Source organism: Canis lupus, chromosome 16 (assembly GCF_003254725.2).
Source record: "Canis lupus dingo isolate Sandy chromosome 16, ASM325472v2, whole genome shotgun sequence".
In the NCBI taxonomy this organism is placed as follows: Eukaryota; Metazoa; Chordata; class Mammalia; order Carnivora; family Canidae; genus Canis; species Canis lupus.
Genome location: NC_064258.1, coordinates 16,575,308 through 16,601,495, shown reverse-complemented (window position 1 = coordinate 16,601,495; position 26,188 = coordinate 16,575,308). Strand labels below are relative to the sequence as shown.

General features: G+C 46.8%; 1 protein-coding gene across 7 annotated transcripts in view; it reads left to right on the top strand.

The window, feature by feature from the left end:
* PRKAG2 (protein kinase AMP-activated non-catalytic subunit gamma 2) overlaps positions 1-26,188 on the top strand; it is a 264,514-nt gene that overhangs the window by 158,507 nt on the left and 79,819 nt on the right. For all 7 annotated transcript variants that reach the window (XM_025452415.3, XM_025452404.3, XM_049094700.1 and 4 more), the window contains one exon: positions 9,462-9,679. In XM_025452415.3, the coding sequence (XP_025308200.1) occupies positions 9,462-9,679 (218 nt within the window). The remainder of the gene's footprint in view (positions 1-9,461; positions 9,680-26,188) is intronic.

Below are 26,188 nucleotides of genomic sequence, written 5' to 3'. Positions count from 1 at the left end.
TCCCCGAGCCACCATGGTTGTGAAGCCAGTGTCTGAAACCTTTCATAGCACCTGATGGAGGTGTCGTGCACAGACCCAGCTGTGCAAGGCCCGGTTTCTGACCTAGCTGTCACCCCTGGACTTGACACTTCATTCTCAAGGCCTGCACTTCCTCCACCGTAAAATGTCATGGGATGTGTGTCTGTTATGGCCACTCGCCAATTCCCCCTGGCTATGATTCTTTTGGTGGGGGCTGCCCTGATCCTGTCACATTCAGCTGAATTAGTCTCTGCGGTATCAAACACCTGTTGATTCTGTGATTCCACCAAGATTGTCATCAGAAGGGACCAGCATAGCTATTTCCCCTTCATTGACAATCTGTAGCAAGTTGCTTCTCAGAGTCTGTTTTGTTTTTTGGTTTTTTTTTAAGATTTTATTTATTTATTCATGAGAGACGGGGGTGGGGGAGAGAGAGAGAGAGAAAGAGAGGCAGAGACAGAGGCAGAGGGAGAAGCAGGCTCCATGCAGGGAGCCCGACATGGGACTCGATCCCAGGTCTCCAGGATCAGGCCCTGGGCTAAAGACAGCGCTAAACCGCTGCGCCACCAGGGCTGCCCCTCAGAGTCTGTTTTGAAAGAATTATTCTAGAATCTCTTCTTATAAAGCAACTAAGGGCTTTGGATTGTTCTAGAGTCTCTCCCCCTTACAAAACAACTGGGGGCTTTTTTTTTTCTCCTCCTTTCCTCGAAGATTGCTTTTTAGCTTCAACATCAAAAGGCACATATGCTGGGACACCTGGGTGGCTCAGTGGTTGAGTGTCTGTCTTTGGCTCAGGTCGTGATCCCAGGATCCTGGGATCAAGTCCCACACTGCGCTCCCCGCAGGGAGCCTGCTTCTCCCTCTGCCTGTGTCTCTGCCTTTCTCTCTGTGTCTCTCATGAATAAATAAATAAAATCTTTTTTTTAAAAAAAGGTAATATGCTTTTGTGAAATATCTAGGGTTACATTCTGGGTCCATGAAGCAGAATTCAGACCTTGAGATGAACATGAAGAGAGCACAGCTCTTCTAAAGGCCAGGGTAGGCACCAGAGGCTGGGACTACCCTATAGGGACTGATCTAAAGTTAGCCCCTGCCAAATTCCCATTTCCTTCTCTATCTCTGTCTTTCTTTTGTTTTCTTTTCTAGTTTACCTATGCAAATATTGATTTGCTTGAGCCTGCTACCTAAGAAAACTAGGTCCAGAATGCTATTGGGTGTACAAAGCCCTGTAAAACAACAATTTTTCCTGGATTCCTTCTAGGAGAATAAGAACCTTAGGAAATCTAAAAGAATCTTGTGGGGTTTTTTTAATAGAAAGAATTTTTCACCTACTGAATTATCATAATGCTTTGATTCCCAAATGACTCTAGACAGTCTCCAACATACTTTGAATAGTTTCAACTATTAAAGACTATAAAACAGATTCTTAAGAGTATAATAGCAAAACTTGCAGCCTAAAACCTTACTTCAAATTGACATATGGATTGAGAGTAAGCCCAAGTACAGCCAAAGCCAGAGCCATTGGCTTATGAAGATATCCAGACCAATCCTGAGACAAGGGGTCTAGAAACTTTCCCCATAAAAGAGGGGCTTTGCTGGGGTGGGTGGGATGGGGAGGACCTCAGGAAAGAGTCTTTCAGAAAATGAGTGATTCTGGAGCATTTGGAGCAAGGGCTTGAAGCAGCCAGCTGAGAGGAAGGGCCCTGGAGAGAGCTGGCTGGAGCCTGTGTGAACGTGGTGACCAGGGATGAGGCATAATTCAGGGTCATCTGCATGAGACTGTGGTTGACTGCAGAGAGAGAGTGATTTTCCTTAGAGACCAGGCAGCGGGCTTGGGTCTCAGAAAGAAGAGAATTCACCGTCTCAAAGAAGAAAGCTAAGAGAGAGGGCTGAGGCTCTGGTTCTACATGGTCACAAGAATGGGAACTAGGTTTACTTTAGAAGCTTCCTACCTATAGAATGAAAAGTCTGCATTCAATTAATGGTTCAAAACCTGTCTGGCCACTGAACCACCTGGGGAGGGGTGCTTTAGAAAACCCAGATTTCCAGGCTCCACCTCAGACCCACTCGATCAGAATATTTAAGATCTGGGAACATGTATTCTTTGAGCTCCCATCTGATCCTAATGCCCAGCTTGGTTTGAGGACCTTGGGCAGTCAACCTCTCAACTTGTGATCCAGACACTTTCTGCCCAGTGTAGGGCTAACTCGGTGAGGGTGGAGATCAGGGACTGCCAAGACCAAGGTTTTGAGCAAAACTTTCCCATGGGGAAATGGAGGCAGAAAGTTGGCCAAAGTTCAGTGGAAAAGATATGGGGACCCTTCAGGAATATTCTACACAGAGCCTCCAAGCAGGTGACTGGGCTGGGGCAAACCTGGACCACACACGTACCAGGGATGGTCGGCCAAACCCTCATCATGAGCAATAAGAATGGCTGCTTATGTTTGCACCCATTGCCGCCCCCAGCCCACTGAGGCCAGAGAAGTATGGTTTTATCCCACAAGTAGAGTTGATGCCCCAATAAGTCCAGCTGCCACAAGACGTGATTAGTTCCTTAGAACCTAGAAACCTACCATCAGGGTTCAGACCTCAAGGCCTAGGATTCACAAGGTCTCGGGTTTTAACCCACATTTCCTGATAATGAAGCTTCTTGTTTCTTTGGGCACAGAGCTACCACTGCCATTGGTGTCTCCCAAGCTCCCCGAGGCTCCTCGAGGGGGACACCCAGGGAGAAGAGATAGGAAGATTCCCTGTCCTTCCTGAGTTCCCACCTCATGCAGGTCCCACCTCGGGCAGGTGCCACCTCTAGTAGGTCCCACCTTGGGTAGGTCCCACCTCGGGCAGGTCCTACCTCAGGTGGTTCAGGACATAAAATAAAGGGGATCACTAAGGGGGCAGTGCAGGGAGGAGCCAAAGATAACTAGACCAGAGGGAAAGCCAAGAGGCAAAAAGTTGAAAAGCCAAGAGGCAAAAGGTGGAGAAAAGCCATCCCAAGCAAAGCAAGTGGCAGACGGGCTTTTTCTCCTGCCACACCAGGCCTAGCACGGGCACACATGAGTCATTCTGCTGGTATTTACGGGGCTTTCTGGCCCTTTGTGGCGTGGCTTTTTAGCACCAGGGACTCCTGCCTCTCCCCGCCTGTGCCACCATGGCCCCCAACCTGTGACCCTTGAGCAAACCTCCCATACAGTTTAAATTGAATATTTGCTCTTCCCTTAGGACAGCAAGGACATTTAAGATCAGAAACAACTTGAATTTTCTCCTCTTTCTTGTTATTTCAGACCATATGCATGTGCTGCCCAAGGGCAGGGGGCAGGGGAAGCACAGGCCATGTGCACTCCACACAGCCATCTGGTCTACCTGGTTTGTTTGTTTGTTTGTTTGTTTATTTTACCAGTGCAAGGGTTTGAGTCGCTCAAGGGCTGTAGCTAGTTAGCAGTGAAACTAGGCCTAGAACTTGAAACTTCTGAATTCCAGGTGTCCACCTGCCATACCACATTGCAGACCTTCTGCAGACCTCTGCTTGCTGCCTTCTAGGGGCACCCCTCTTCTCTCCCCTCCCCAGTCCCTCCAGACGCAGCTTATGCCAGTCCGGCCTGGCCTTGTGAAGTCACCAGCTCATGGCTCCCTGGTGTCTGGAGCCACTTGCCTGGTGTCTTGTGTGGCTGCCAGAAGCCGTTTTTGTTCGCTCACTGTGCCTATTCACTTGTCCTGGCTGCTGCCCCAGGAGAATCAAAGGCATTGTTCACTCTCCGAGGCTAACAGCAGTCCTAAACAAAGTCCTTAAGAAGCAGAAGAAGGAGGGAAAGCCTTCTCAGAAGAACAGAATGGGGGAAACCTGTCTGCTCTGGGTACTATTGCCACAGCCCAGTTGTGTCTGGGCCTTTCGGAAAGTCACCTTAGTTGGGGGCAGATTTGTTTTCTTTTCCAAAGTGCAGTCCCAGCCCTTCCCTGGTGTCCCTACAGAGCTTTCTCACCCCTTCTCTGAGCTCCTCCTGCGGCCATGGTACACACGCTTACCTCCCCAGGCTCGCTGCGTGGTATGGCTACTTTGGGGTAGGGTGCTGTCTTTGTCTCACTTTCCCCAAACAGACTGAGGGGTGGGATTCATGGGATTCATCAGAGCATGCCCCCTCCTCCACGCCTGCACACGCTCAGCTCCCGGCAGCTGGCTGAGCAGACCATGGTCTTCCTGAAAGATTGCAGTCTGGCACTTTGCCCTGTGATGAGGAAATAAATTGGTCTGGTTCAAAGTAATGGGGACTACAGCAGCACTGCCCCATTCTCCTCTTTATTGATGAATTGTGACACTGATATTCAAAGGAGGAAAAAACTTAGGGCTGTCACTCTTACCCACCTTGCTTTCTTTCATAAGATATCCCCCCTTCTCGGGGTGCCTGGGTGGCTCAGTGGTGGAACGTCTACCTTCAGCTCAGGGAGTGATCTCAGGTCCTGGGATCGAGTCCCGCATCGGGCTCCCCACAGGAAGCCTGCTTCTTCTTCTGCCTGTGTCTCTGCCTCTCTCTCTGTGCCTCTCATGAATAAATAAATAAAATCTTAAAAAAAAAATCCCCCCTTTCCCTGGTAAAGCAGCATCAATGCAAAAAAAAGTCTCTCCGCTGAGCACGTCTCCCCTCTTGCTGACTGGCAAGGAAGCCCACCCCATGAGAGGAAGCCCACAGAGCCCCAAGCCCACCCTCTCCTGTACCCCATTCCCTCTGCCCACCCTCAACTTCCTTTCTGCATCCTGTGCTTTCCAAGTTCTCCTGCCTGCTGGCCTGGGAAACCCCACCTTCTGGGAGAGTCATTCATACCCCCAAAATGTTGTTTTAAGTCTTTGTGCTCTCTCTCTCTCTTGACAATACCCCTGTTTGATCCTGGCAAAGGGGTTTAGGATTTGGAGTCAGGATGCTGGTTACAGGGGTGCCCTCTGCCATTGTTTACTCACTAAAGAGACAAGCAGCTTCTCTGGTCACTGGTTTTACTCTCTATAATGTGGGAAGATAAAGCTGCCCCCCAGGGCGTGGCTTCAGGGGACAAATGGGGCAAGAGTGTGTAGGAGCACTTTGTAAACAGTGAGGCAATATGCAAAAAAGATGGTGCTATTGCAAGGCTCTACCCCCCTTAAAGATGGTTCAGGTATTGGTGAAAAGAGGGACATATTTTTGGTCCTTGGAAGGTTCTTTCCCTTTACCTTAAACTACACGTATTGCCAATCCTCACATCATGCCCCACCCCCCTCAGTTGAGTCCAGAGCATCATCCTGTTTTCCCCAGCAAGACCCCCCTCCACTCTGGGAAGGGGGCAGAGAGGAGGCAGGAGGGCCAGGTGGGAAGATGGAAGCATCTTTGGAGCTTGGAAAGAGTTCACTGAAAGCAGCTTTCCTGGACATGTGGGGAATCATGCTGTTCCCCTAGAAGCCAGTTGTTCCCCCCAGCACACGGGAAGCCTGCTCATCTTCTCCTCGCCCCAGACAGTCCAGCAAGGTCGTGTCCAGGGCTGTGTGTGTCCTGCATCATCCTTCTCCCCTCAGTCAGGACCATCCCAGGACTCGCATGGGAATGGGCCACAGAGGATGAGCCACAGGAGAAGCAGAGCGTGTGCTTCAAGAGTTCTTTCGGGGGGCTTGGTCCTGTTCTCTTCAATTATTCACTTAGGAATGAACATTCTATATCCAAAGAACTTGCAAGGAGCTCCAGCAGCTGTGAATGTCCCTCACAGAACGGCAAATCCTGGAATGTTGTGAATGCGGCAGCCTGTCGTGGGGGGAGAGAGACAGACAGACAGACCAGGCCCTGCCCTCCAAGTGCCTCCATCCAGGTGGAGAGACAGGGCTCCTCAGAGCCGGGGTAGGGTGGCCGGGGTCAGGCCAAGAGGCGGGAGGCCCTCACAGATGGTGTTAGCCGGCCTCCTGGCTCAAAAGCAGAACAGCGGCTGAAGAAGGTAATTTTCTGAATTGATCAGCATCCCCGTGATATAAAAGCTGCGGAACAGGAAAGGGCATACAATGACAGTTGTCCCTGGAGGTTCCTGTCTCCAGGTGGTTCCTCCACCTCCTTCCTGAGATGCTCTGGGCTACATATGCACATTCTTAAGCCCGTTTCTGAGACTATGAATGCTATCATCCCGTACACATGGCTCTGGGGGCTGCCTTTTCACTTCCCTCTGGGTCTCAGAGATGAGAAGGAAGAGGAAGCTTTTTGTGCCCGTCAGGGAGCCAGGGCTGTCTGTGTGGCCACGCCATCACCGTCACGCTAGCTCCGTCCTGTCCATGAGTGTCAGTGTTTGTTAGGATCACCACTGTGATGAATGACCCACGCACTGGCCCTTTAGCAACTACACATCGCTGTCTATGGAAGGATATCCCAGAAGCAGATTGTTGGGTCAAGGAACGTATGCATTTGTAGTTTCGATCCGTGTGGCCAGAATGCCCCCACAGAGGTACATCCCCTGTCCCAGATTCTGAAAACTCTGTGGGTATTATTTGGGCCAGAGTCTGAGCTGAGTCTGGGGGTAGTCACAGGTGAGATGGAGGGGGTGGTTTGGGTTGTGCCCTGTGTTTGGACAGACATGGATGCCTCAGCACCATGTGGTACTAGACATCACTGGAGGCTCCTCCTTCACATGGAGAACAAGACCCCCATGGGCTTTTCCCAAGGGGCTGTTAGAAGCTTCTCAGTGGTACAAGCTTTGAGTCCAGATGTGCCCCCTGCCCACCGATCCCACTGTTTCACCCACATACTGGGTCTCCAGCACCCACCCTTGGACAGCACCCAGGTGGCCTCTGCATCCAGTGTCGTGCCCAAGATTGCGAATCCGAGAAACCACCAAGGAGCCAACACCGATGCAAACACATGAGATATATATATATAAATATAAATATATATATATATTTATATATATATATATACATAAATACAAGCTCGAGATTGGGTCCAAGTATACTCCATACAGCAGAGCAGGGACTTGGACCCCGAAGTGGGTTACAGCTGGGTTTTTTATGGGCTGGTCTAGGGGATTTTCAGAAGGGGTGGAGGGATTTTTTTTTTCATTCCAATATGGGGGAAAGGGTGGGGGAGTTTCTTAAGATCTGATATGGGATTCTCTGCTGAGGGCAGTTCTGAGCTTTATTGTCTTTCCGATATGAGATTCCCTGCCTAGGACAATCTTCAGGTTTTCCTGTAAAGTTCAGCTCTTATTCCCAGTATCCTAAGATGGCTATACTTGTGCTAAAGCTAAACTTGAGGTGCAATGGCCTTAATTTTTCTCGGCCTCCACACCAGTGGTTGGGGTGAGCATTGGGAGCACAGAACATAAAACTCCCTGTTTAACTGTGACGTGAGAACTAGCCTGTCCTGGGCCACTCGGTGAGGAACCAGGCTAGTGGGCCAGCTGAGGACTCCTGCTGGAAGAACCACGGAAGGACGTGTCACCACCCCTGGGGGCCTGACCTCCACGGGGTGCCAGGCTCCACAACAGAGTAGCACAAGAGCTTCCCTCTTCTGCTCCCCAGCAGAGTCCTCTGAAGGGCCCAGGCACACCCCCACAGATCCTTGGCAGGCATCCTCATTCCTCACCTCTCTGTGGGCATCACTGGGGAGCACTGAAGCCATGACACTGAAGGACCCAGACTTGGGCCAGGCGGCTCCTCTGTCACCTTGCCTGCTGGACCACCCTTCCCCTCCCCACCTTTCCCCAAACAGCTGGAAAGCACCAGAGCTCCTGCTCTTGATCCTCCCTCTCCTTTCTCCCCCTTCCCCAAGCCCCACCTCAAAACAGGCTTTGCTTCTCAGGACCTTTAGGGGAAAACTTCTGTTTCTAAAAGAGTCAGGGACTTTCCTGTTGGAGGTCTTTGGTATCTTAAGTTTTGAGACCTAGAAAACCACGGGTGCTAGAGCCTTCTGTCTCCTGCTTTCACCTAGACCTGCCTCCCAGAGGTCAGCCCGGGGCCTGGAGCAGGGTTTCCCTCTTGGGATGGCTTCATGGGACAAGGGGTTTCCTAGAAGATGACCCTCCTTCCTTGATTGGTTCCTTCCAAAATTACCGCCAGGGAATATGTACCCCCCCCCCCCAATCTCTCTCTCTGGACTCGGGGAAGGAGAAAAGATGCCAACAGAGCTTGAGCCTTACACCCTCCCATGCTCCCTTCTCTCCCCTTGCCTATTGGGTGGCGAATATCTTCCAGGCACCTGCTCCTCTCACCAGGGCAGCAAGGGCTGCTGTGGGGACCCAAGAGGCCAACCAGAACCCCTGCCACAAAGACAGATGGTGGATTTTGTTGGGGACAGGAGACTTAACGTACTTTCACATTTGGTTTCAGTGTTAAATATCGTGTTGTTACCTGGTAATATGTTGTGTGGATGAAATGTGCTCACAAGTCCAGGGGAGGACTCTCAGGGCCATAGAGTCAGGAGAAAGGGGTTGGTTGAATTGACTCCCCAGAGGAGTCTCCTGGAGAGCATTCCCTTCCTAGGGAGTGAAGATGGAAGCAGAGAAGGGGACACACATGTGTACAGGGACTGAGGACTGTGAGGAAAGGGGTCTGGGACAGAGTAACAAGCAGAGGAGATCCAGGCTTACAGCTCTGTAGGCTGACGTGTCTTTTTCTAGGTCAGAAGTAGCAAGTAGGTAGCCCTTGGTACTGACAATTTTGCTTTGACTTGCATGGTTTAAAAATTTAAATAGCAAATTGAAAATAAAAATTTTACTTAATTAGCTATAAATGTGAGACACCAGACCCAAATCCGGTTTCTGCTTCTCTTGGAAAACAAATCAATATCCATCAACTTGACTATATGAGTTTGCTAGAGCTGCCATAACAAAGTACCTCACACTGGGTCGCATAAAACAGTAGAAGTTTATTCCCTCATAGTTAAGAGGCTGGAGGTCTGAAACCAGGGTGTCAGGTAAGCTGTCCTCTGTCTGAGACCCAGGAAAGCATCCTTCCTTACCACTAGCTTTTGATGGTCACCAGCTGCACCTGGCACTCCTTGACCTGTAGATGCATCACTTCAGTCTCTGGCTTCTGTGACCTGGCTTCTGCTCTGGGTGCATGTCTGTCTCTATGTCCTCTCCTCCTCTAAGGACACTAGTCCCGTTGGGTTAAGAGCCAAGCCTACTCCAATGTGACCTCATTTAACATGATGATGTCTGCAAAGACCCTATTTCCAAATCTTCATGGGTGCCAGGGGTTAAGACTTCAATGTAGCTATTTGGGGGATGCAATGGATAGATATAGATAGATAGATAGATAGATAGATAGATAGATAGATAGATAGATAGATAGATAGATGATAGATAGATAGACTTGTCCCCAACATTTAAAATTTAATAATTCAGATTCTTGCCATTTGAGATGTTCGGTACTAAGAATGGAAGGAGCACTCTTTGCCCTCCTCTACCTCAGCCAGACTTCTAACAGCACTTTCTGATTTCCTCCTCAGCTTCGGGTCTCTCATCCTCTCCATCGACACCCACCCAGGTGGCCAAGCAACACACCTTTCCTCTCGAATCCTACAAGCATGAGCCTGAGCGACTGGAAAATCGCATCTATGCCTCCTCTTCCCCTCCGGACACAGGCCAGAGGTATTGCCCGTCCTCCTTCCAGAGCGCAGCCAGGCCTCCATCGGCATCGCCCACACACTATGCTTCCCCCAGAACCGTAAGTCTGGCCTTCTCCTGCGGGCCGGGCCTCCAGGCGTCAGGAGGGAGGGCAGAGTCTGAGGCCAAAGCCAAGGTTGTGCACCCCTGACACATTTGGTACATTTTATCATGAATCACAGGCTGAGAAAGAGATGTGGAGGGTGCAGGAGGCAAAGGGAAACTAAAGAGACTGGGAATGTTGGAACCTGGCCAGGAAGTGTTGGTTGCCTCAGCCTCTTTAAAAAGTCAGTCGTTAAAAGCTTTATTTGAATTTATCTTGATTGGGATACTAGAGGAAAAAGAGGTAAAGCAAAAAGAGTTTTTAAAATGAAGCTTTATTTTAGACTTTTAAGATTTCACGTTTTGACACCATTTGTGTTAGGAAGTGCGCCCAAGGAGGTGAGGCTTCAGAGCAGAGTGGTGCTGGTAGCCAGGCATCCCTGCCCCTGCATAGGGGGAGGGTCCACGGGCACTTATGAAGGAAGCTGGCTGAGCCGCAGGGCCTGTGCGCTCAGCATCAGCACGGTGGGCCCGGAGCGTGGACATGCTCTCCATCCGTGCCTGGCTCCTCTGAGGAACGTGCGAGCAGGGATAGAAGAACCATGTCCCTGAAGTCCATCTATATGGATGGAACTATTGGATTCAGTTGCTGTAGTCATTCCCTGGGGCCGCTGAACCAAAGTGGCATGAAGGGAACAGGGGGTGGGGTGCTTACAAGAACCAGAAGCTGTTGCCTCATAGCTCCAGAGGCTGGAGATCTGAAGTCCTGGTTTGGGCAGGACCGTGCTCCCTGCAGAGTCTCTGGGGAGGAGGACCCTTCCTTGGCTCTTCCAGCTTCTGGGAGCCCTGGGTATACCTTGGCTTGTGGTAGCATCACACCAGTCTCTGTCCTCACGTGGCTGTGGACCCTGTGTCTCTGGGCGTGTGGCCAGATTTTCCTCTTCTCATAATGATACCACTCATATCAGATTAGGACCCACCCTACTCCAATAGGACTTTGTCTTCACTTGATCACACCCACAAAGACCTCGCTTCCAAACAGGGTCACGTTCACAACCATCAGAGGCTGAGATTTCACCGTAGCTTTTTGGAAGACAGTATCCAGCCATAAGAGTCATTATCTTTGGAGGGAAAGATGTGTTTGTCATGCAGAGAACATGCCATCACCATCCTCTGTGCTCCCTTGGTGATTACTTTATGAGATGTATGTTTTGCAGAGTGTTGTTTTAGATGCCAAGAGGTCAGATGCAAGCTCTTGTTTCTACCTTCTGGGGATTCCAGTCTTACTGGGAACAGAATAACATTCAGATGAAACAATTAAGTAAAAGCAGAAAGAAGGCTGGGTGGGGAGTGGAGAGTGAGCAGGTGGTCCACACTAGAGGAGTAGGGAAGGGAAACACTGGTCTGGTGAGGGCCGTGATTGCCCCTGCTGCTGCAGTGCCGGGGGAGCTGAGCCTTGCATAAGTGGTAGGGTTTGAATGAAGGAAGAGGTGAAGGGAGAGCCTTCCAGAGAAGAAAACCAGCCATGACTTGGGTGGGAATGAGGTGACATGCAGCATGGAGAAGGAGGGCCGTGGGCACCTCTCAGGGTCAGGAACCCAGCGTCAGACTAGGAAGTGGGCTGGAAACAGGAGGGCAAGGAAGCAGAGGAAGAGTCCAGATGAGGAGCAGCTTGACCCTGGAGAGCTCTGGGCCTCGGAGGAGGGTCATCCGTGTTCTTGAATGGGAATGAGAAAAGATCTAGAAAGGCTCTCCTGTGCATCCAACAAGGGGAGACTTGGTTATAGAGATAATGGAACAAAAAGAATCCAAAAAGGGAATGGTGAGGCAACCCAGATTGTCAAAAGCAGGAAGCCACTACACCTCTAGGGCTAAAGGAGCAATGAGAGGCAGTGGTGTGACTGGAGCCCACCCAATGGGAGTAGAACCCTGTAGAACTGTCTGGCAGGAGTAGGAGCCACAGAGGAGAAGCAGCCACTGGCCAGAGATGCCCCCTCTGAGGCTGAGGGCTAGAAATCCTGGCATCTCTGCCTCTCCCTCCCTCCAGCCTTGTGCCAAACCTACCAGAGGCCTGTGGCCTAGGAGATCGGGGGTAGAAGGAGCCCGTGGGGACCATGAGCAGCGGGGAGGGCCAGCAGAGAGGCTTCTGAGGGTAAAGGAGACACAAACGTCTCAAAATATTGGCTTTTTCTCATTGATTAGTGATACTGGATAGAATAACCCCATTCAGGAAGAGACACCGATTTGAAGAGAGAGCAGCTATTTGCGGTTTAGGTCACTGGAAGTGATGGTGACAGCCATAAGGGTTGTCTGTGATTGTAGAAGTTTTGTGCTTGCCTTACAGAATTTAAATAAAAGAGAATCCAGAGAGCACTCTCAGTCCAATGTCAATTTTTTCATGTGCCATTGACTGGGAAATGGTGTTCTGAGCTGTGTAAGCTTCACACCACTAAGAAGCCCATGGCTGAGGCCAACAAGCCTGAGTCCTTCCAGGATGTCTAAGGTGGTTCTGGGGCCAGCATGGAAGTGTCCTCAGCAGTATCCCACACTCAGCGATGGACACGCCACATGTCCTCGTCAGGGCCTGCAATTCCACACCTACGGCCAGCATTTCAGCAACCATCCAGATGTCCTGAGTGGAGAATCAAGGTGTGGGTATTCCATACAATGGGATCTTTCCCAGCCTTAAAAAGGAAGGAAGTCCTGACACCTGCTACAGCATGGATGATCCTTGGGGACATTATTCTGAGTGATAAGCCAGTTGTACAAGCACAAATGCTGTGTGATTCCACATGTCCAAGGCCCCCAGAGTAGTCAGATTCACAGCCACAGAAAATAGAATGGTGGGCGCCAGGGGCTGGATGGGGAGGAATGGGGCATTGTCATTCGGTGAGGAAGAGTTTCAGTTTGAAAAGATGAAAAAGTTCTGAAGATGATGGGTGATGCTTGCACAACAGGGTGAATGTACTGGATACCATTGAATCATACACTTCAAAATGGTTAAAATGGTAAAGTTTATGTTACGTATATTTCACTCTAATTTTTTTAAAAGGTGATTCAGGCAAGACTACAGTGTTTATATAGTGTGAGCTTCAGAAAATCAGGGTGATCACCAGGGGCTCCCCACTTATGTTCTGAAATGATACGTTCACAATCAGAAGACACTGGCTCGCTGACATTAGACAGGCCTGTCCCCTGGGTAAGGTTATCACCAGAGGCATCCAGGGGCCCTTGTCATGGGGCCCTGCAGCCATGACTGGGCTGGGTCCTGCTTAGCAACAGGGCTGGTGTTCATTTCAAATTCATACAAAATGTGCGTCTTTGTCATCAGGCTATGTTGATCCTCTTTAAGTTAGGTATTCAGTTCCTTAAGAGCTTGGCTGATTTCATGAATTTGCTCCCAGCATAATCTTCATTGGAGAGATGTGATTGCTTAAAGACTTCTGTCAGCCTGAAAATATTCAGATATAATTTGTTTCTGCCCTCTGGAACAAAAAGAGACTTTCTATAAACATTGACTCTGAAGATCACTTTTATAAAATGTGAATTTTATTCTAAAATTGGAATGAGGGTAGGGTAATTAGTCTGTGATAGAAAGTATTCATTTTATCATTTATTTACTCAGCAAATACTTACTAAGCAACTGCTATGTGCTAGAAACTGTGTTTGGAAAGGGTGAGCAGAAAAAAAAAGGAAAGGGTGAGCAGGTGACAAATGTGTGAGGAAAGGACATGTTTGTCCTTTTCACGACTTGATTAACAGCACATTATATATTGGAGGGCTTCAAGAAATAGCTAATAACTGGTTGAACAAAGAAGGGAGATTCATCTATCTGGGAGATGCAGGCGGGTAAATAATTACAACAGAGTTTGCTAGAACCTGTGTTGTTATCATGGGAGAAAACACCCAGTCCAGTCTGAGTGAGTGGAAGAACCAATCCCAGAGGAAGGAAGTGGACTTTTCTTCAGCTGAGAGCAATAATCAGCTTTGCATTATAGGATGCTCTGTCTGGGTACATGTGGAAACTAGATTGGATTCGAGTAGGACAGGAATTCAGACATGACACAGCATGAAATTATCTCAGCCTGGTGGCAGCTAACGGTAGAACAAAGTGGACCAGTGTTAAGAAGTAAAGACCTATTCAAGAGGTTGAATTAAAGGAATTGGAATGCTCTGATTGAATGGTTGAGGGGGAAAGAGAAGAATCAAGGGTGATTTCAGAAGTCTTGCCTCAGGAAACTAGATGAATGGTAGTTGCACTCGCTTGGATAGGGAACAAGGGAGGAAGAGGAGCAGGCTATGTATGTGTGCATGTGTGTGAGCACACATGGGGCATGTGTGTGTGCATATGTGTGTTCGGGTGGTGGTGGTATAATAAGGTGCCCATGGAACATTTCAAGAGGAGGTATCCAAAGGGCAATTGGGTATGTGCATCTGGAGCTAGAAATTAAGACTGAACATCATCAGAATAAATGGTAATTTATGCCATGATCGTAGATGAAATAATCCAGAAAAATATCTGGTAGGTGAGAAGTGAGCCAGAAAAACATGGACATTTAAGGCACAAACAAAAGAAAAGGATTCTGGATTGCCTTGAGATTAGGTAGGCAACACAGGCAAACACAGTACCACAGAGGCAAAAGGAATGTGCTTCATTGTATTTCACGCCTTTGGAGGGAGTTACCAGTGATGTCAAATACAACAGAATGGCCTGGAATGTAAGGCCTGAGGTCGGCACTGGTGACATTGGCAGGAATACAGTGGTCAAGTACAGAAGCCACGGAATGTGGGCTGAATGGTGAAGAGGTAAAGAAGCAGAGATCTCTAGTGTAGACAACTCGAGAATCCTGACGTGGAGGGGAGGAGATGGGGCAGCCCCTGTTGGAATGGAAGTGATGGGAATTCCTATAAATGGGAATAAGTTGAAACTCTTTTTTTTTAAGATTTTATTTATTTATTCATGAGAGACACACAGAGAGGCAGAGACACAGGCAGAGGGAGAAACAGGCTCCCTACAGGGAGCCCGATGCGGGACTCCAACCCAGGTCTCCAAGGGTCACGAACTGCTGAAGGCGGCGCTAAACCACTGAGCCACCCGGACTGCCCTAAGTTGAAACTCTAATCGGGACAGGATTAAAAAGAAGTAATCAGTAAAAGACCGAAGAGAAAAAGTGAGCCTTACGTTCTGCTCATCAAGGAAATGGGTGCAATTCCTTGGGTGGCAGGAGATTTTTGTCTCGGACAGTGGAAGAATCATGTTCCATGCATTGAAAAACTTGATGTGAAGGTATTCAAGTGATTGGTACTTTTCTGGTTCCCTTTCCATAACAGCCATTCCTGTGATCCTCCCCTTTCTCTTCTAGGGATTTCACTCTTGACCTATGTCTTGGGTCAGAGTCCCCAGAAACAGTCTGAGATGGGGTTTGGGGTGCAAGTTTGTTGCTTTATTACAGAGTGTTCAGAATAAACCTGTAGGTACAAGAGGAGAGAAGAAGAAAGGTGACTTTGTGGTTTGGGATGAGATGTAGCCTCAGCCGACGACAGGGGAGCTCTGGAGTGCAAACTGCACCAGAATTTTCCCTGTCTGGAGGCAAGGAGGCTGGGCTTTTGACCCTCACACCAAGCAGCTGTTAGCTATGGGATGCCCAGGTGGAGGGAAATGCTGGGATGGCATCCATCCCCCAAGGATGATCCTGTAAGAAGATTGCAGGTTTGAGCCATTCGCAGCAGCCCCTGAGCCAGTGATGGAACCCAAGGCATCTGTCAGTGGCTCAGGGTCTCTTCTTCTCTTCCTGGTTGATTCCTGTATCCAACAGGATTGGGTACCATGCCTGTTCTTCTATTGCCACATAACAAACTCCCCAAAACTTAAGACAGCAGCTGTTTATTCAGCTCACGATGCTGTGGGTCATCAATTTGGGTTGGGCATTCTTCTGGTCTTGGCTGTGCGTACTCACACATCTGTGGTCACTTACCAGGTTACTTGGCCCAGAGCAGCCTCAGCTGGAATGTCTCACCTCCATTCCATGTGGTCTGTCCTCCCCTGGCAGGCTATCCCAGACTTGTTCTTATGACAGTGGCATGATTCCAAGAGGCATGGGAGTATATGCAAGTCTTATAGAGGCCTTGGCTTAGAACTGGTACACTAACTCCTACCCAAGATAGAATCTGTTTCCCCTCCCCTTGAAGCTAGGCTGGGTTTTTTTGCTTGCTTTGGCCAACAGAATGAAGCAGAAGTGACAAAGTCACATTGCAGAGAGCATGGAGACAGGAAGAGGTGAAGGGTGTGGGCCAATTTTGAGATCTACCTCACGTCTTATCACTTGATTTCAACAGCTGCGTCTGCAGCTGAACACAGCATACTGGAGTCTAGAGGTTCATTTATCTCTATATAAGGAGTCTAATTTAGATGGTTAACTCTTCTGAGAGTAATTCCTTGAAAAAGTGGCTGCTACAGCTTGTGTTTCCTGAGAAGCAGATTCTAGACAGAAATTAATGTGCAGGATGTTCATGAGGAAGCACTCTGGGGATTGATGCCTGAGGGAGGAAAGAAGGAGGGAAGAGGGTCTGTGGGAGAAGCCGTGATGCCGTGCTGTCTCCACAAGGTCCTCAACAGACCCTCAGGGAGCATGAAAGCTGGGGTGGTTCCCCAGACTTGTCCCAAGTTGGGGCAGAGGAGCCAGGCCTTTCTATCCTTGCATCAACCTTAGATGGCAACCTTTCTATCCTTGCCATCAACATTAGATGGCAGCTCTCCTGGAACAGGGTTAACCATGGGCAAGGTAACTCTCCTCAGCCAAGGGCAATGCTGGCCAGAAGTTGAGGGCCATTGCTTGCCAGATTCCCAGTAGCTGAGGGGCAAACCCTTCACTTCTAAAAGGGGATCTGAGTAGTACATCACAGCCTTTAAACATGGACTTATTCTCTATTTTATTTTTTCGATTTACAATCCCCAAATTCTGACAGGTGAAAGTAAAGAGTATCACATTTCTTCTTATGGTGTATTTAACATGTAACTAAACTATGATATATTTAACATGTAACTAAATATTTCTTCTTATATATTTAATATGTAATATATTAACTAAATTTAACATATAAACTAAACTAAATATGATATATTTAACATGTATTTAATATGAAGAAAAGGGTTCAGCATGGTTGGTTGGGGATGAATGAAAAAAGGTCTTATTAGGCCCAAGGGGAGAGGAACTAAGGCCCCAGCCAACATCCACCACCAACTCCCAAGTAGCGGGCATGAGCCACCACAGACATGAAACCTCCAGCCCCACTCAAGTCTTCAGGTGAGACTGCAGCCCCAGCTGATACCAGAGATCCAGGACTACCCATCTGAACTGCTTGTGAATCGCTGACTCACAGAAACCATAAGAAATAATGTCTTATTCTGCTAAATAATGTCTTATTCTAGCTACTATAACAAAATGCCACAAACTAGGGTGCTTAACAGAAATTCATTTCTCAAGGCGCCTGGGTGGTTCAGTTGGTTAAGGATCTGCTTTCAGCCATGTGGGGCTCCCTGCTCAGTGGGGAGTCTGCTTCTCCCTCTCCCTCTGCTGCTCTCCCTGCTGACATTTGCTCGCATTCTTTCTTTCTCTCTTATAAATAAATTAAAAGTCCTCAAAAAAGAAAAAGGAAGAGGTAAGCCTGGGGGGCTTAGTGGTTAAGCTCCTGCCTTTGGCCCAGGGCGTGATCCTGGAGTCCTGGGATCGAGTCCCACGTCAGGCTCCCTGCATGGAAGAAAAAAAGGAAGAAAGAAATTCATTTCTCACAGTTCTGGAGGCTAGAAGTCCAGGATCTGGACTTGGGTGCTGTACCCATTCTTCTGTTGCCACATAACAAACCTCCCCAAAACTTATGATGGCAGCTGCTTATTTGGCTCACAGTTCTGTCACACTGGGGTCCAAGGGCTTCAGTCTATAAATCTAGAGGTGGGGGACACAATTCAGTCTATCACAGATAGTTACTATTATTCTCTTAAGCCACTGAGTTTTGGGTGATTGGTTACATATCAAAAGATAACTTATACTTGTTTTATCATGTATGTGGGGGAGATAATATATAATTAATTGAATTCAATAGATAATAAACTCACAAGGTTGGGGTTCTTTTAAACACTGACCAACTTACCACTGAATCAATCTCTGAGATCCCCGGTATTCCCAGTTATGAATATTTGGAAGGAAATCACCAACCAGTCTTTCAAGATCGTTATTTGGAATAATTACCTTTTTTATTTTTTAAGATAAGAAAGCACTTTAAAAACCTAAAAATACTTTTTTTAAAAAATACTTTTTTTTAAGATTTTATTTCTTTATTCATGAGAGATACAGAGAGAGGCAGAGACACAGGCAGAGGGAGAAGCAGGCTCCCTGCAGGGAGTCTGATGTGGGACTCAATCCCAGGACCCCAGGATCACACCCTGAGCCAAAGGCAGATGCTCAACCGCTGAGCCACCCAGGTGCCCCCCAAAATCTAAAAATATGTCAAATCACTTGACATTAAGGAATAGATAAGATTTTAATAGGCACTGTTTTGTTTTTATATTCCTGTCTACCATTTTAAATATCAATTTACAAGCTAATAAGGTCTTGGTGTTAAAATTATCTGCTCAGAAATGGCAAACTAACAGTTCCATAGTCTGTTACTCACAACAGATTAGATATTTTAAAAATAGTTTGGGAAAATTTCACATTGGGTCAAGGAGTAGGAGCACCAGAGAGAACCGATTCATAACAGGATTGGCTATCGTGAGAGTTGTTGCTTACACAAGTGTTGCCAGTGTGTTGAAGAGGCAAGTGGAGAATATCTACTCTCCTAGCTGTCAAAAGAAGGTATTATAATTGGCATCCTTCCTGTGTCCCTGCCCTGGTAGAATCATGACTTGATGAGCAGAGGAAGGCAGAGCCCAAATAAGAGAGATGTACTTGGCTGAGAGCTTAGCCTGTTTTTCTGAGCACTGGCCTGGGTCTTTCGGATTCTTATTTATTCTGTTCCCCAGGGTAGTGAGCTCCAGGAAAGGATGTTGCATCTTTTTATCCTCAATTTTTCTTTAATTCGTCAAATGGCCTACCTCTGTCACCTCCCCAGGGGCCCATGAGGGAAATGACTCGTTCAACTGTTGTTTCATAAGATCCTGTCATGTGCCTGGCAGCATATTAGGTACTGAGTGTTTGAGGACAGTGGAGATCATTTCTGCCTCAAGAGTCTCAGCAAGAGCAGGTCCCATGGAGCCGGAACCCGAGGCTAGAGCAGCTGAGGAGTGCCTCCACCTCCTCACCCAGGAGCCACAGCCTAACAGATGGGAGATATGCACTCGGCATCATGATGACAGGGATACAAATGTAAATTTCCCACAGTGAGTTATTTTGATGTCTTGGTTGATAGAGCCAACCCCTCTGTTGGTGAAATCAACCATCATGACTGCAGCTACTTTAGGACTCATCTTGAACTTTTCCACCCAAAAGAAGCAACTCTGGATAAGGCAATGGTTCAAATATTGGCGTCACATGGCATTGGGATGCTCCCTGGAAGTTTTCAGGGTGATCTACAGATAGCACCTCTTCTTGGAGGTGGAAAATGTTGCAATTAGCTTTTTCCTTCCCTGGGCTGCTATTGTCAAGGATGTCACCTAACTATGCAACAGGCCTTGACTGACTATATCTCTTGTTGAAGAAACCATCTTGATCACGGCTCTCTCTAAGCTCAGGGCAGAAGCTAGCCTTCCAGGGACCTCTAGGCAAGTGCATGGTGACAAAGGGTCGATGGAGGCAGCTTTGTCATGAAATTTGGAGTAAAGAGGAGCCATGAGGGAGCTGGGTAGGCAGAGGGCATTTCTCTCAAAGATGGGCATGGCCTGAGCATGTGAATGTGCTAATGGAAGGGGATGTACAGGTTCCCAAGCCTCCCACCTTCTCTACCCACCCCTCTATCCTCCAAAGATACAAGAGGATCAATGGAGAGCATCTGAGTAAGCTTCCCAAAGCTGCATTGCTAGCCAACACAGAAGTCAAATCTTAAACCAAGGAAGCTGATCTCCAAAGCCCATGTTCATGGTATGATTTCATACGGCCTCTAGAGAAGTCCAGGCTTCTCAGCCCACCAATCACACACGGACTTAGCATCTTAGCTCACATATGCCTAATTCAAGAGCTGGCCTTGGGGCCAAACCTGGCCCATCATCTCTTTCTGTACTTAAAGTTTTATTAATACAATAGCCACGCCCATTCATCTATGCATCGTCTGTAGCTGCTTTCATGCTACAACAGCAGAGGTGAGTAGTTGCAACAGAGACCAGATGGCCGCAAAATACAAAATATTTATTATCTAGTCTTTTTTCAGGAAAAAAAAAAAAAAAAACTTGCCAGCTCCTGACTGATCTGTGCCAGAGCCTTCCGTTACTGCATCTCCTTAATTAATAGGCCATCCCATGCAAAGTGCCAAGGTGAGACTCGTCCCCAGAAAGGCAAGAGGCCAGCAGTAGAGCCCTGCCCCACTAAAGGCCAGCAGTAGAGCCAGTTCCGTGGGAGAGCAGAAGGGAAGTTAGTCATAGGGCCTGCCCGCCAGAGTCCCAGCAATCAGACCGGCCATCAAGTTGGCAATCTGGGAGGTAATCCTAAAAAGTTAGGACTGAGGGACCTGCCTTCTCCTTATCCTCAGAGCGTTATAATGTCCTACAGTCTGCTACTGGACTGAATTGAGGAGATTTAGGGTAATATAAATTTAAGATGGAAGGACCCTTATTCATCGACCCTTCATCTCCTTGAGGGAGGAAAGGATGCAAATGCAAAAAGTCTTTGTTGCCTGCCTTGGCAGCGGGTTAGAGTAATGAGTTGGTTGGCTGTGAGTTTTTTTTTTCCCCCCAAAGATTTCATTTATTTATTTGAGAGAGAGAGAGCATGAGCTGGGGAGGAGTAGAGGGGGAGGGAAAGAGAGAATCTCTCAAGCAGACTCCACACTGATTGCAGAGTCTGACACAGGACTACATCTCATGACCTTGAGATCATGACCTTGAAATCATGACCTGAGCCAAAATCAACTGAGCCACCCAGGCACCCCACAGCCCCGCATTTTAATAGAAGGATTACTCCAGTGGCAGGCAAGAGACTAGAGGAAGCCTCTAGAAGACTAAGCAAGCAGACCAATAAAGAAAAGACAACAGTTGTTCAGGAGACACAACAAAGGGCTGAATTAAGGCCAGAGGAGTGTAGACTAAAAGGTAGGGGTTAATTATGAAGGCATGTAGCAGATAAAATCGGCCAGCCTGGGTGAGACCCAGGTATGCGGTGTGTAGGAGGAGGGCTCGAGGTGATTCTTCTGTTTCTGGCATGAAAGGATGGACGGCAGTGTCCTTGAATTAGGAAGGGAAGTAGATCTCAGAATGAAAGTTAAGCTTCCTTTGGGCCACACTTTCTTTGATTCTTTTGGGACATCAAATAGAGGCCCCCAGGAGCCTGATATGTAATTCTGGAGGGGAAAAGCAGAGGTTTGAAAAATGATTCTTTTTGTCCCATTTATGTATCATGCATTAAATCAAAGAAATCAAGACTGAACACCCTTACCTACGGAGCTACTGGTGCAGTGAAGAAAGCAAGCATGATTTCATTCTAATGAGGGACACTTCTTGCCAATACAGTTGTATGAAAATGCATTTTGGGGGCCGAACGTTTGATGATGGAAAAATGTATCTGCTCATACATGCTAGAAATTCTAGACGGGCTGGTGTTGATTTGCATTTAGATGGGAATTCCTTCAGCTCAGAACCAGGATTGTCCTCTAACTGACAGCACTTGGAAAAGCATTAACTTTGGCCAGGTGAAGTGTCGTTGGTACAGCAGTGACACAGACCTTAATACCAGTATTAATAGTGTTGCTGAATGACTCCATAGAAATTAGCTGCTGAAATGGTGGAAAAGTTTAGAACAAGCCTCCTCCGGCCTCTCTCTGAAGCGCCAGTGCATAACCTGTTAATGAGTGACTACCTGAATTCCCTAGCGGTGCTTGACTTGCTCCTGGAGGCTGTGTGTTGAACACCATCTTCCCCGCTATTTCCGAGGCTTAGCACAGAACCCCAGAGCACCATCGCGTTGAGTCCTGAGTAAGAAGGAAATCTGCTCATCATGAGGCATTTCAGTAACAACTCTCTAAGGAGCTACACAGAGAAAATTCAGTATGATCCCTACATCTCGGCCAACGACCTCTTCCCACACTGTATCAAAAGCAGATTAAAAGCCCATTGCTTATCGTTATGTTCATTCGCAAATTGGTAAGGCTATTCGATTATCTTGGTTTAGTCTGATTAGACCGTTCCATTGGCCATCTTTGCGTTTAATTTGAAAAATGAGGTCCATCTGGAGAAGTATTTGATTATCTCTTTTAAAAATAGCGTTCCTCTGGGATGAGGGAGTCCTGGGGATTGGTGGCAGCACAATCATATGTGTGTACTTAACACGACCGACCCATGTGCTTAAAAATGGTTAAGAATGTAAATTTTTTGTCATTTTCAAAATTAGAAATGTTTAAAATCGTAACACTCCTCTGATTATAAAAACGAAAAGCACAAAGAGAATAAAAACTTTGGGCAGTCCTGCCATGCCAAGACATTTAAATTGTTCCATGTTGTATGTTGTTTGGACTTTGTCGTACCCTTGTTTGCAACCATGGCCGTGGACATGTGACAAACATAAGGCAGTGGCAAGACTGCGCAGCAACCGAGCTTTCCACTCATGTTATAACCAGACCCCGTCTTCAATGTACATAGTTGGGTCATCAGGAGGATGTCATTTTTAAAGGTGTCCTCTTCACAAAATTTGGTGGTCACACAATATCAAATATTACTTTACACTATTCAAATTATGAAGCTGACCCTTGGGTCTAATCCAGTAAACGAGACATTACAGAAAGCCTGGAAGAGAGCATGTTTGACATACCAGAAGCCATTGGACAGAGATTGTCATGATATCTGGATAAAAGATAGTACAATTTCATGAGACTTACTCACTAGCGGTCAGATTATTTTAAGAAACCGAGTATACAACATTTCGGGAACTGGAGGCCACAGAGGTTCTGGAGCTATTTGCCTGCCAGATGAGGACTCAGCTGCCCTTTGGAAGAGTTGGGTGAGCAGATGAATGAAAGGAACATGTTTTCCCATTTTTAAGATCTGTCCTTGTTCCTGGACTTATTTCTGGACTTTCACTTTATCAGGTCTAGCATTTGAGAATTGGTTTGGGAGGGGAGGGGATCCCCAAACACAAATTTATGTGCTCACCACCCATATTTGAAGATGCTAGAATTGGGATGTAATATCAAAAGTTTATTCTTTTCCAGAATGTAAGAATGAATTGCAGAAATAATTTCCCATTAGCAATGTTTGAACACATCAAAAAACATACTTTTTCATCCAGGATTTTTCATTTTATTTCATTTTTCCTACTGTGCCTCCCAAGAGGTTGTATATAGCACTGCATGCTGAAATAATGAAAGAATTTCTCTTCAAAATAGAGACCTGGTGTTAGTGGCTCAAGAAAGAGTCTATGATCCTTTCTGCTCTTGGGACATGTATCCATAGATGGGGCTGTGTTATCGTTCTGCCTGCCCACTTATTCAATCTTACATTTGGTCAATTAAAAATCTATTTCCCACTGGGCATAAACTGTAGGCAGCATTGAACTTATGCATTAGGTTTGCATGCGTCTACAGTGACTGGCAGGGGCCCCTAACGTTAAGATATCTGTGTGGTGTGAGAAGAAAGGCCATAAAGTCAACATAAAAACTCATCCACTGCCTTTTTATAAGATGGTAAAAGCAAGTATAAAGAGCTTTTAGAGGCAGTAGCTCCAAGGACTTAGAGCGTCGCCAGCATTTAGCTCATTGACCTGACTTAAATGGGAGGGGGTGTTCATACTCCCCTCAACAAAGTCAAATTGTTGTTGTTGTTTTTCTGAGAAATAGGTGGAGGCAGAAACTGAAGTAGAGCATGGAATACGTTGCCTAGTTAAAACAAACACAAGTAATAAAAGAAGGTCTATTCAAAACAAAAATATAAAGAGACTGCTTTTTAAGTAAGCCACCAAGACTGAATGTGAGATCAAGTTATATTTGCAAATGTATTTCTTTGAATAGTGAAGTGCATAGAATAAGGTCAGATTTTATTTCCATTCCAACAGCAAACGCAACAGGTGAGTTTGGATTGTGGTTGATTGTTGCGTCACCAGATCCCCCCAACACTTAGAGCTGGATCTTCTTGCAGATCAATATGGCACCAGAAATTCTGCAACCATCGATAATACCTCAATTCTCTTCTGCAGTCTGAATTAAATTCTGAATTGACTCAGAAGACCATTCACCAGGAATTAGGAGATCCTGTGCCTTATTTCCAGTTTGGTCCTTACCACAAAGGGACAGCAGTTGAGATACTCTAAACCAACTCCGTAGTCATCTACACTAGAAATAACCTTCATGGAATGATTATAACACACTGTTCTAGATGCTTCGTGATACTAGTTGCAGGTTAGTTAAGATCATCTTAGAACATGTTCCTCATTCGTGTGTTTGGAATAATCCTACTTCATAGTGTTTCTGCATGTGTTCTCTGCCCAGTATTCAATTAGATAAGGCTCATTTGGTGGCAAATAATATATGAAAGTCAGTTTCAATCTTAAAATGATCTTTGGTGGATTTGGAGAGTGCATAGGACAATAAAAGGTGCTCTGGGATCTGTGGAACAAATTTATCCACCATTCTTTGAATATAATATAGCTTATGATTCCTTCTTTAAAATAATAGACATTCAGCACATTGGTTTCTTTTTCTTTTTTTTAGGATTTTATTTATTTATTCATGAGAGACACAGAGAGAGAGGCAGAGACACAGGCAGAGGGAGAAGCAGACTCCCTGTGGGGAGCCCGATGCAGGACTGGATCCCAGGTGCCTCTCGCATGTGGGTTTCTTACAGCAAATGCAAGTTCTTTAACTTCCTGGGCTCACAACATGATATGGTTCCTCTCTCCTGCCTGGTTTACAGATTATGAAATTAGGGACGCAGTCAAAACCCACTTGTTGATGCCTATTAGCAGCTAGGCACACGCTATTCCAGGCAGGTCTCTCCCAGCTCCGCAAAGGAGGTAGTATTATCTCCATGGTGCAGGTTAAGAATCAGATGTAGAAAAATTAAGTAATCTGCTTGAGACTTTGCTACTAATGACAAGTAGAGACACAGTACACATGGAGACCTACCTTTGAGATCTGTGTTCTTTACCCATTACTACACAGCACTCCCCACATCAAGAGCAGACCCAGGGGCACCTGGGTGGCTCCATGGTTGAGCGTCTGCCTTTGGCTCAGGTTGTGATCCCAGGGTCCTGGGATGGAGTTCTGCATCCGGCTCCCTGCAGGGAGCCTGCTTCTCCCTCTGCCTGTGTCTCTGCCTCTCTCTGTCTCTCATGAATAAATAAATAAAATCTTAAAATAAATAAATAAAGAGCAGACCCAGCCTGAGCTGAGAACTGAACCGGGCACCCAGCACACCTTTGCCTGAGCCTCGGAGAGGGAAGGGCTGGACACCCAGCCAGCGTGTGGCAGAGCCAGGACTCAGCTGGCACCACCACAGGTGGGAAGACATGAGCTTTGAGGTCAAATACACCTTATTCCCAACCGCACAATTTGCTTTCTTCATTTTTGCTATGCTTTGGGCACCTGTTTTAACTCTGACATTAGTCTTAGAAATCTTAACTGAAAGAAGTAACACCTGAGGAATAATACCCTTTGGAGATTTTTGCCCATACTTGGCTTCTGGATTCCGTGATGTTACTTGCATCAAGGCACTCACCCGATATAACCAGGTCACCTCCCCTTCCTTTTATTTTTTTTAAGTCTTTTTTCTTTTTATTTATTTATTTATTTTATTTATTTATTTTTTTAAGTGGCCTCCATGCCCAAATGGGGCTTGAAATCATGACCTTGAGATCAAGAGCCACACGCTTTACCCACTGAGCCAGCCACGTGCCCCAAGTCACCTCCCCTTCCTAAGGCTGGAAACCACAATGAAAGAGAAAGCAGATGCTGGCTTGATTCACACATTCTCTCCAAGACATGGCATCCCTTTTCTTGATCCTTAGTCATGGATCCTAGCTTCCAAAGATCTATGCTTGGCCAAGTGTATTGCTGGACTTAGCTACTTGCATATGAACTAAGCTGTGGTTTTTTCCGCACAGTCGTGAGGCATATCTGGTATTGTCATCTGTTTTAAACTTTTAGTTATTTCCAGTTTCTCTTGACTCATCAGACAACACGTGGATTTCTCCGTGGCCATGATAAATAAGGATGTGCTTATCTTTTTTTTTTTTTTAACTGATCCACAAAAATGAAGCACAATATGGTGCTACCCAGGCTTTCAGATGAGACTGGATTTTTAGTCAGCATAGTTGATTCACTGATAAAAATCCCAGGGTTTAAAAAGGGGTATCACCCTTGGCCAGATTGCTCTTAATCAGATTTATAAAATTGGGTT